The 12,468-nt window shown below is 30.4% G+C and overlaps 1 protein-coding gene across 1 annotated transcript in view; it reads right to left on the reverse strand.

Annotated features, from left to right (window-relative positions):
- The window catches only part of LOC106457035 (small subunit processome component 20 homolog), a 184,195-nt gene that overhangs the window by 94,126 nt on the left and 77,601 nt on the right, over nucleotides 1-12,468 (reverse strand). Inside the window, exons 29-30 of the mRNA XM_022382842.1 lie at nucleotides 9,938-10,017; nucleotides 4,171-4,415 (exon numbers count right to left, since the gene is read on the reverse strand). Of these exons, the coding sequence (XP_022238550.1) occupies nucleotides 4,171-4,415; nucleotides 9,938-10,017 (325 nt within the window). The remainder of the gene's footprint in view (nucleotides 1-4,170; nucleotides 4,416-9,937; nucleotides 10,018-12,468) is intronic.

The following is a 12,468-nucleotide window of genomic DNA, read 5'->3' on the forward strand; positions in this document are numbered from 1 at the left end:
CCTTCTTTTTAACTCATGTAGTTCATGGGTGAGTAGGGTCCGGAATAGGCAAAGTAATCTAGCAAACATACAGAGAGGATAAACCTACAAGCAATCTTGTGGAATGCTCCATCTCAGCAGTGTAGCATTGAGTGGCTATGGAATTATAATTGTGAGGTCATAATGGTCTTACAGTGCAGCTTTGACTAGTTTAAGTATAAGTGGACAGGCACCACTCGAGACAAAGAGGGATCCATAAAGAAAAACAGATATGCTCCTGAAAAATAACAGGTATAGCTACTAAAATGTAACTTACCCAGTCACAGTCTCACAAACGAGTGAAGGGTGGAAACAGGTGGATGATGGTACCCCAACAAGGAAAAAACAGCTACCCAAAGCAGATAATGGGAGATGAATGTATGAGGTGTAGTCCCAGTGCTTAACAGACGAAGTACCTCCAATGCACTACAGGGTTGATATGTAGGGAAAAGGGGAGATACATGATTGGAGTAAAGACACCAGTATTGATGATGCGAAGAAGAAGAAAAGGAATAAAAGGCCAATCGAAACATAATTCAAACCTATTGGGACAAGGAGGAAGGAAAAAAATCACAGACAAAACAGTGGAGTAAGGGAAGGATATTTTGGGAAATAGATTCAGATTCAACAGAAAAAAGCCTTGAAAACAATAAAGCAACCCACAGAATGTACTAGATAAACAAGGTCATCTGGAATAGACTAAGAAAAAATGTGGAAGATGGTAAGAAATGAAAAAGTCAAAAGAAATATACCTCATGAGCCATGAAAATGTAGGTGGAAGAAAACAAAAACAATCCAGAATAAAGGAAACAAATCAAGCTGAAACAGGAAAGATCAATCAGAAAAACCTGAACTGGAGTGATATGGATGAACAAACATTTGGGGGAAAAAAGTTATGGAATGAGAAGAAAACTAATGTTATAAACTGGATGTAATCCTGTCTGAACGTATCAACAGTCAGGGCAAGTGGATGAAGAACTAGAAACCAAAAACAAGAGAAGTAACTACCTGGAATTGATAAAAAATTCAAAACTTCACGTGGAGAATTACCCTACAGGAGGCAGAGCCACCAAAAATTTGGAGCATTGAGATGTCACTCCTTGGGAGAATATGTGATAGGATGGAAAAGTCAATCAGCAATAAGGACATAAGCAAACAGCAGTGTCCTACCCATGAAAATCCCAAAAGTAAAGAAGCAACGTGTGAGGGGAAAGAACTGAAGATGGCAAATGCCCCAACATGGGAGAAAAGAGGAGGAGGTCTCCCACAAAAATCCCTAAATATAGGTGGAACACCTAAGAAAGGAAGTGGAAGGTAAACATTACTTGTAGGAGAGTAGATAGGGTAATACAAATTTGAAAAACTAGGTAGGGGAGAAAATGGATAGGATTAACAGATATGCGAAGGACATAAAATCAAGAAGAAAATCTGCCTGATGGGAAGCTAAGGCAAAAATAATTAAAGCCTGTATAAGGCAAAGTTTGCAAGTACCCACTATAAAAAGAGAGACACAAAGATCATCATGAAAAAGTATAGGAGAATGGAAATATACTGTGAAACGTGTCTTAAAAAAAAACAACTGAGATGGACCTACCAGATTTTGCAGAAGAGGACTGGAATGCAATCCATGATAAGGTGGAGGAAATCTGGGCCATCTGAAATGGGTTCAGCCATTATTGAAGGAAGGCGAGCAATATAGGGAGCAGGTAGCCCAGGGGCCCACACAAATGATATTAAGGGTAATAAGTAATAATAAGGGTAATAAATCAAACGAAATCAATTTTAAGAAATTATGTAGTGAAATAAACATACGTAATACATGTTATATGTTGAAGAAAACAAAATAGTTAACCTAACTATTGATTAACCCGAAAGTATAACCATAGGTAAACCAACATTAACAGACAGTTATTAAGACTAGGCTAACGAGATTTAAACTTAATAAGTGATTAACCAGTAAGTAGAACTACAGGTAAACTGAAAATAACATACATGTGTTAAGCCTAATCAAACAGTGCAGGAAAAAGGATATCACTGAAGCTCTAAAATAAAATTCTTAACCTAACAATATGTATGTATAATACTGGAAGAAATTAGTTTGGACATGGCTCAAGGCTTCTACACAAACCAAGTTAATATGAAGAAGTATAAAAAATAAATAATAACGAAAACGAAATAAACATTAATTTATAAAATGAAATAAGTGTGTATTAACAATAATCTATGTATGCCATGATGTATGAAAGAAAAACAATACAGTTAAACAAATGATTGATATATCAGTAAGATGAATTACAGGTAATCATAAAATAACAAAGAACCCTGGTATCACTGGTATAGGAGAAAAGACACAACTAAGGCAAAACTTTAACCTGAACTGGACTATGAGTATTGACCAATCTAACAAAACTGATGCTATAGAACTCAAATAAATAAAGATAATAATATTAAAATTATTAAAAAACCATAAAAGTATAATGTCTTATCTTTCCAAAGTCGGCAGACTGTATGTCAAAATGTGTGGGCCCCAAACTTGAGGTGAAGCCCAATGAAAGTCAACTCATTGAACAATCAATCTCCCGATGAAGTAAAGCCGAAAATCTTCCCGCAAAGTACTGCTACATGAAGCCTTTGTAAATGTGCTGATAGAACATATACCCTTCAAAGTGATAACGTAAAATTCATAATGCAAAATGAATAACCAAACACAACTGTGTTGGAAGAAAAAATAAAAAGTTTTTGTAATGAAGTAATAAGTTCTATAACCAGGTAGAACTATAAAACAATTCCACCTCGGAATAACTCAACAAGTATAAATATCATTATTGTATAATAAAAAGTAAACTTGTTGAGAGAAATTAGTACAAAGATACGGAAAAAAATTAAAATAAAACACTTGAAGAGAGCACAAACTAAACATTACAATGCAACTACTGCCAAACGAGAAGTGATGGTTCGGTAGAATTGAATAGAGGGAGTCACATGCATCAAAAGAGTATGTTGCACTTTTATTGATGGAGGGTTGTCGCATGACGATTTGCATGCGAGACACATTGGAATCAGTCAATTCCAGATTGGTGAGAGCTTCAAGGCTTGTAGGATGCATAAAAAAAAAATTGAATATAGAGGGCAACACTAAACAAGAATAGCTATTTTTGTGAGCAGAGGTAATGTACTGTATCGGAAACCTATGTTATTACTGTGAATTATTTAAGAAAAAAAGATCAAATTTAGCAGCATTAATTTTTTTGCCATTGGTACATATACCAAACCTGCTAAATAATATAAAAAAACACACTTTATATCATTTGCAAATATGAATTACTTAAAATCTAAAAATACAAGTCTTTTGTAAAAAGTAATATTTTTGCTTAATCATTGTGTTATATAAACCTATCATATGGTTTGGTTAGTTGTGTTAAAAAGAGAAAAAAAAACAGTTCACCTGTATTGTTCTTCAATGATCTTTTTTTCTTGTTTTGTTCAGCTTCTAAGTTTAAATGATTGCCAAACAACCAACTGCTTATGTTTACTTTCAGGCCTGATCTGATGTATTAATCCACCTTCATAATTTACTTACAGCCTTTATCTTTAGAAGTTTTAATGTATCTTTCTCCTATTTCTATCTCATTGCCTTACATTCTTTTTTGGTAACTTTGGAAACTTCAAACAAGTTTATATGCCACATGATAGAAGCTTTATAAATAAATACATAGACAAACACAAAATGTGTTTAAATTTCAAAACATACAAATCATTTTATCCAGTTTAGTTTTGTTGCCACTTAACAATTGTGGACAAGAATTATTTTCATAAAGCTTATTCCTTAAATGAATTACAAGTTACTGTTGAATAAGGATAGTCATTTGGTTACAAATCATTTTCTATGAATTTCTTGATTTATTTTTTAGCTGAAGAAGAAGAAGAAGTCCAAAAGAAAATTTTGTTTATGCTTATGAGAGTATTTTCAATATAGTAAGAGTATGATTGTGAAGATACTGCAAGGGTAACCTGTGTCAGTTTCAACAATTACATGCATACAATTACTTGAAAATTGTGTATTGAAATTTCAAACAAGTAATGCATCAAAAAGGTAACATAAGGAATCTAATTTTACTCAGTAGAACTGAATGAACGTAATGTAACACATACCGTTCTCTGGTGAGTGTTGCTCAAGAGTTTCTGAAATTGGTAGCAAGTTGTTAACAACAAGAGTGGTCAACCTGTGTTCACTTTCTGCTGCATCCTCTACCAGTGTCAGGAGATTGCTGAGCATCTTTGTGATTAGACCAACAACCACTGGCTGAGCTTTGTTAGCAATGTACAAGGACATTACATGTGACAAAGGAGTCAGGTCCTTGTTTTCTGGATGATGTTTTGAAAACAGAGCAAAATACCTAAAAATAAATACCAGTTTTGCTTAAAATTTCAAAAATAAATTTCACTAAGTACTATGCTTCTGTAAGTGTTATACTAATTTTACTCTTTTAACAGGAAAAAAAAAGTCAAAAAAATTATCTGAAAAACAAAAAACTACAAAAATAATGGATTACTTAAACTGCAACAAATGAAACCAATTATTCAAAGTAAAATATATTCCAAGATATGTGACATGTATCATCTTCAAGTATAGATGATTAGTATAATGCTTTTGATAAAAATACAGTTGCATAGTAATTCCAAAAAATGTCAAATATTGATTCAAATGACTTAAAACGATATTTGTGTAAAATATCTATTTACAATTAAAAAAAATACAATGTTAACATTATTACACAATAAATAGTTATTAAAAAGAGGGACTTGCGATAAAAAAGACTCTACACGTGTTTCACTGTCCTATGACACCATCTTCAGGAGTAATAACAAAGGCATGGTTGGGACTTATATACCTACATTATCATTTACGTACCAATAACCCCATCTAGACTTACACTACCCAGAGTTACAACACATCTGTCCAGTACTTTATTATTTCTAGAATTTCACCAGCTTTCTTGTTAAGATATTTTTTTCAATTTCAATAGTTTCTCTGATATTTAATTCAATTTTAAATTATACCTGTTTTATCAGCTTAGTGTTATTCCAGTTTATAACATAAGATGTTTCTGCCACATGTTCTGCTAATATCAATTCCTTTACTTTGTATTCTTCTATCACGTTTTTATGTTCCTTGATCCTGAATTTTAAATTACTACATGTTTGGCCAACATAAAATCAACCACAGATATAAGGAATTTTGTAAATCCCAAATTTATCAATTTCGTCTATTCTATCTTTTGTACTTGTGAAATTATTTAATTTACAATGCGAACAGAATATTACACTACATTCTATATATTTTTTCATTATATCATCTATTCTTGTAGATAAGCCTTGAACATATGGTAAACAAACTCTCAGGTTATCTACTTTACATTTTCCTATAACCTTTACATGCTAACATTCTGAATTTATTGATATGTTTATGCTGCAATCTATCAATACTTTTGGGTTTATGTCCTCTAGCTCTAGAACACGTTTTAAGAAACTTAACCCTGCTTTTACATCACAATCATAAGTGCATATTTTTAAGGCTCTAAACAGAAATGTGGAAAAGGCGGATAGTTTTTGTGCCCATTGGTGACACGATCTATTGCGTGGTGGTAACACCACAGAAAATGGCTTTCCACAAAGAAGTTGAGAGCCATCTATTGTCCAATTAAGCTGACCCTCTTTTTCCATCTCTAATGTAAATTTGATGGTAGGACTGATCAAATTAAGATGTTCTTCAAGTTCTAATAAAGTCCCAACGTCATTCTGCCACACTAAAAACGTGTCATCTACGTACCTTAACCACACTAAAGGTTTTACCTCAGATGTGCTAAACATCTTCATTTCAAAATTGAACATAAATAATTCACATAAGACCACCATCACTAAACCTTTAATATGTTTAAAATATTTATTTCCCGCCTTAAAATATGCATTTGACATACACTCATGGGTAAGCTTTAAAATGTAGTTCACCTCAAGCAGAGAAAATTTCTTACTCTCCAGTAATCTATTTTCCAAGCAATCCAGAGCCTTCTTAACTGGAATGTTCATAAACAGCGACATAATGTCAAAAGAGACTAATCTATCAATTAATTCTATATTTATCAGCAAGATTTTGTAAAGAAAATCAAACGAATTTCCTACTGTATATTCCTGAAAGTTAATGAAAAATGAACATTTCCAACAAATTTTGATAAAGGATAAAATGATGAACCTGTATTGTCCACAACTGGATGTCAAAAGAGACTAATCTATCAATTAATTCTATATTTATCAGCAAGATTTTGTAAAGAAAATCAAACGAATTTCCTACTGTATATTCCTGAAAGTTAATGAAAAATGAACATTTCCGACAAATTTTGATAAAGGATAAAATGATGAACCTGTATTGTCCACAACTGGATGAAAGGGGATATCAATCTTGTAGATTTTAGGTAGAGCAACAAATCTTGGTAAAATGAACCTTGAGGGGATGAAGTCTTTCCTTTCTTGTAGTATCAAAATAGCACAGTTTTTAACTGTCATTTTTAACCTATTATAAACTATGGAGGTGGTGTCCTTTTTTTACTTGTTCATAAGAACTATCCTCTTACAATTTTTTGACTTTGTTGTCATAAACCCTTTTACCTAATATTATGACTTGACCACCTAAATTTGCTTTACTAATTAAAATTTTATGATTTTTCTTCAATGCTTGTAACTGTTCTAACTCATCCTTCCTTAAGTTAAGTTTAGGTTTACCCTTCTGGTTCAGCAATTCATTGGCTACTTCTGTTCTAACTGCATGCTTCATCCTATTATTCACTTTTAAAACATGCTTCTGTTGATACAATCAGGTCATCTTTCACTAAAAATTTTTGTTAACTGAAAAATGTAAGCCTAAATATAAAATTTCCATTTGTTTAGATGACACATTCTTATTTGACAAGTTAATAACTTTAGGGTTTGACAGTAATTTATTGTACTTATTTTCTGAGACTGGGATCTTATTATTCAGTTTATCTTTTAAACTTTCCTTCTTTTTTGTTAATCAAATTATTCAGTTTTTACTCAATTTCACCTTATTATCTATTATTAATTCTTCAACCAACTATACAAAAGTCCTTGGTTAATTTTAAATACTACTCGTACAGTGTAGCTTCTGTTACTGCTAACTCTCTTCTCTTTAATCATAACTCTAAGAATTTTTCCCTGGGTTTGTTGCTATTTCTTCTACATTTGTTTAATAATTTCAGAAGTGCAAATCGTACTCAAAATATAGTGATTATTTCTGAATTGCTTAATAGTGTTTCCCAATCTTTTTACACCACACATCCCAAGTCAGATCTTTGAACCTAATGTATATGTAGGAACTCTTCTGGTAATTCTATAATTAATATGCAAAAACCATTACAATACCACCATTTTAGCTTTGTTGTTTACAGAAATGTCAGGAATAAATATTCATAATAAGACTAAATACACATAGTTAAAAAAAATGTAAAACAAACTCATCATTTAAGGAAATTGAAGTAAGTCATGTATTTCTTCTTAAAGTTCAGCTTTAGAATAAATCACAATAAGCTTGAGTCTTTAACTATGTTTTATTCCAAAAGCTATTCACTAATAATGCCAACTTCAAACACTCAAATATATGACAATTTCAGTTGCAACTATCAATTTTACTATAGAGAATAGAACATATATATGTAACTTTGCAGTTATAGCTTCAATTTACTAGTGCAGCATTTCCCAAACTTTTTTGGCCACAGAACACTTTTCAGCTGAGTAAAAGCTTATGGAACACTAGACACATGAAATATCAGTAGAGGGTATGTTGCATGTGCAGCGCCCTCTACATTTGTATATTATTCATGTAATCAAATTATATATTATTGAATTTTTAAATTTTTATGCATATTCTAGGTACAAACATCTCCACTAAGATATTATGTAAAATAGATATGGCATCTTCTATAATTCTTCTTCAATGCGAAATCAATATTATCTAATTCTAATACATAAAAAAATATTTCATAATAAGTTATGATCATGCAAAAATTGTTAAATAATTTATTAAAATCATGATTTTCTCATGGAGCACCTATCAATCTTGGACAGAACACCATTGTTCCGTGGAACATAGTTTGGGAAACATTCTACTAGTGAATAGAACATTTAAGTGATGTTGCATATAATGTTGTAGTTAAAGCTGTCAACTTTACTAGTAAAAAAGAACATTTCTATTTAATGTTGGAGTAAAAGGAGTCAACTTTATTACAGTGAAGAAAAGACTTGTATGTAATAAAATAATCACAACTTTACTATAGTGAAGAAAAGACTTGTATGTAATAATATAATCACACAATCAATATTTTTGATTACACAGTTTAAAAACTTTATTCTGAGACTGTCAATGGTCTCAAAACAGACTTTCTATATGTTTTGACCACATTTGTTTTGGTCATCATCAGGCAGAATCTATAAGTGTTATACCAGTTTTAATAATTAAATGACGATGATGACAGAAATAAATGTGGTTGAAACAAGCTACAAAATATCTTTGTTTTGCAATAATAAATAATTGTCGTTTAAAATTTTTATTACTTATATTAATTAAATGCTACGTGATATATGTGTAAACCAATTATATGTGCACAATGTTGCAGTTCAAGTTGTCAACTTTATTAGTGAATAGACAATTTGCATATAACATAGTTGAAGCTGTTGCAGTTCAAGTTGTCAACTTTATTAGTGAATAGACAATTTGCATATAACATAGTTGAAGCTGTCAACCTTACTAGTAAATAGAACATGTGTATGTAATGTTGTTGTTTAAGTTGTCAAATTTACTGTAGTAGGTAGACCTGAGGAAGAAAAAAATTAAGTTTTCAAAAGTCTGTGATTGCCAGCACACAGCCAACAAAACTCAGTTTACTCTCTTCTAAAAATATGTGCTTGTTCTATATTCTATATCTAACATGTATCAGGTTGTGATCATATAGGTAAAATAAGTAGTTTAAATGCACATTTAATATTGTAATTTTATCACAATATAGTTGACCAATACAATTTTATACCATTTTACTACAGTAAAGTTATCATGATGATTTATGGATATAATCAACATGAAATGCCTACTTAGTTCAGTGCTGTTATTTAAATGACCAGTAGTATGACTGAAAATTAGAAACAAACAATTTTAATCTTTACTACATATACCTGCTCACCTTGAACTGAAAAAGAATAGCTTTATGTCAAATTTATGTGTATACTGTTCACCTAAAGCTGAATTAAAGAAACTAGTCACACACATACACTCATAGTAAGCAATGTAATTATCTAGACAACATAAACAAATAAATAAGCAAGTTAAAAAAGTCACAGTTACATCTAAAGACTTAACATGTAAACAAAATGAACACAATAATGTTAAAATTACTTTTGGTAAGATGCAAATTCAGGTAAAATCTTGACACAAATTTATTTGGTCAGATCTAGGTAGAAATGCTTTTAAGAAATACTAAATAATACAGTCTGTTTGAAAATAATATATTCTTAATATAATAAATTGCAATTAGATTTCTGTTCCACATATAATATACAAAAACAACACTCTTTCATTTCAATCTCAGTATCTGTTCCAACTGTCATTGAAGTATGAGCTAGTGATAATCACTCCCACTTTAATTAGGCTGTTACCTCTTTCTGTAAACATGCCAACAATCTCAGTCAATAGGACATAAAACAATTATGTCATATAATAAACCTTATTTCTTATAAAACAAAAACAATGTATTGAAAAAATATTTAATTTCACAGTTACACTTTAGTAATATAAAATACCACACAAGTTACATCATTTAATGTAAAAAAGAAAAATATATTTATACGTAACACATACCGAGGGTCTTCACTCCAAGCACTAAAAAGCCTAAGTATTGGAGGTGGGTAGTTCAATCCTTCATATTTTAATCTTGGTAGCTGTGTATGATAATAACAATAATAATTTATTTTTTTCAAGTACTTCTAAAACTTGAATAAGTTTATTCTATTTGAAAATGCAACACCATTAAACCAATAAATTTCTTGTAAAATTTCATGGGAAACAATAATATAATTTGCACACTTTGTTTTGAACATCCATCAACATTCTCTTGCTAATTTTCATGATATGGATCCTGAGAGTCTCCAAAACAACTTTGATTTCTTATTGGGTAACATTATTTTGAATGCTACCTAAACACATTTTCTACGGTTATCCCTATAAATACTTTTCTACACAAGTCACTGAGATACATTCAAAATTTAATAAAACAACTTTACTGTCAATGTATGTGAATGAAATTAACATTATAATGTAGGTTATAATTGGAAGTTTTATGTTATATTAGTTTTATTTATTTCAATTCAAAAGAAACCTTTAAAAAATACTTAAGCTTTACTTTTGTGTTGTCACATAACCCACAAGCAATGAAAAATATAAACTTTCACACTTCTTATCTTGATTCATATAATGCCAATCCTGTAGATGTATGTCTAGATAATTAAGTATGTAATTTATCCTATGACTCATAAATTTCAGTCTTCCAGTTAAATGGAGTAAAAACAAGTAATACATTTTGTCAACCTCTGATGAGTGCCACACCCACATTCTATACTTTTGCTTGAGCTTTATAACATACATGTAGTAGCTACATATACATGTTTATAATCAATAGAAGGAGCTCATTTTATGTTATTAGCCAACAATGGTTATTCTGAAATTGACACACACATATCATTATCTGGTACACGTATTATTATACATGCCCGTATTATTGTTGGCTGCTTGATCCCCAATAGCACTTACAGTTTTTCTTAGCTAAATGTGTTATAGTTATAGAGACAGTTAAACTGTATTTAGGTCTTACTTTTATATCTTAGTTAATTATGTATTATTTATGCTTTTAAGATGCACAATTTAAAGGTTTAAACATTTTTTTAAATATACATCATACTTTCCATCAGTTTTGAAGACTAAAGATCTTGTGCTCATGGAAGATAACTTAGCAGAAGGCTTATACATCTCTATTGAAGATACTAGAATCACAACCCAAGGGCCCCTTTGACTTGTTCCGAGATGAATAATTACAGGTAAAGAACAGAAAAGGAAAATAAGATATTAAAATTAAGTATATGTGAAAAGAAAAAGACCTGAAATTACTAGTATAGCCACAAGAAGATATTTTAAAACATTCTATGACAAATTAAAAGGTATGTACTTTTTTATTTCTTAATTTTAAGCATTTCATTGCACTGTATGCTGATCATAATATATACACTTAGTGATAAGGTAGAGAATATAAAAATAAAATATAAACATTTTCATTAAAAAACTTTTGATATTCATTTAGGAGGTGCTAGATATCATGCAAACGAATATGAATACTATAAATGAAGAAAAGTATTTTTATATTTAAAATGAAAATCACCTTGCACTCGAATTAAAAGTTTGAGTGCAAATAACTACAATAGATAAATAACATATTTTTAGTAGAAACACTTAATTAAAATAATATCATTCTTTGTGTACAAGATACTTATAATCTTTAATAAAATTGTACTAGTTTTTGTGAGGCTATATCAAGAAATCTCAGAATTCTAGTATGTATTGTTGCACAAGTGAAATTCATATATGCCCCTGTGCAAACTGTAGGGGGCCTGTTGTGAAAGGGTTAAATACATGTCTATTTTAATTTTCATATTAATCTATAAATTCATTCCTGAGAGCTCCACAAAACTCCTCTGATCTTCCTACCCATACTGGGGTTTAAGTTTGAATTCAGATTATTGCTAACTCTCCATTTTAGGAACTTCTTGCAATTCTTTAAAACATTTGTTTCTTCACCTGCATTCTATGACAGGTCAAGAGCCTACATGTAAATTATCAATTAATTTTGTAAGATATGTAGGAGGGTTCAAAAATCAAATAAACACAGATAGATACATACAATTAATAATTAATATGTACATTATAAATTCATTTATAAATCCAAAATTTATCAAGTTTAAAAATTACCTAGAAGCTATCATGTTTCCAAACTGTATGCCTTTATGTTCTTAAAATTTTCCAATAGCTTTATCAATATATAGTCAGATTTTACAGAAACAGTAATAACCAACAGATACACTGTCTTTGTGTCACAATGATAAAAATACCCTGTAATATTATGACTTTAATTTAATTAAAAGTGCATGGGTAGTTCTTTCCCACCATCTTATAATCACAGTCTTTGTGCAATAAAAATAAAAACACCCTGTTAAATCATGACTTTAACTTCATTAAAACTACTTGTGGAGTTCTTTCCTCTCACCTTAGTTAGAAACTAAAGGACATTTTAAAAACAAAATCACAAGTTATAAAAAAAAAAAAAAAAAAAAAAAAATTAACCG

The sequence above is a fragment of the Limulus polyphemus genome, unplaced genomic scaffold (assembly GCF_000517525.1).
Source record: "Limulus polyphemus unplaced genomic scaffold, Limulus_polyphemus-2.1.2 Scaffold284, whole genome shotgun sequence".
Classification (NCBI taxonomy): domain Eukaryota; kingdom Metazoa; phylum Arthropoda; class Merostomata; order Xiphosura; family Limulidae; genus Limulus; species Limulus polyphemus.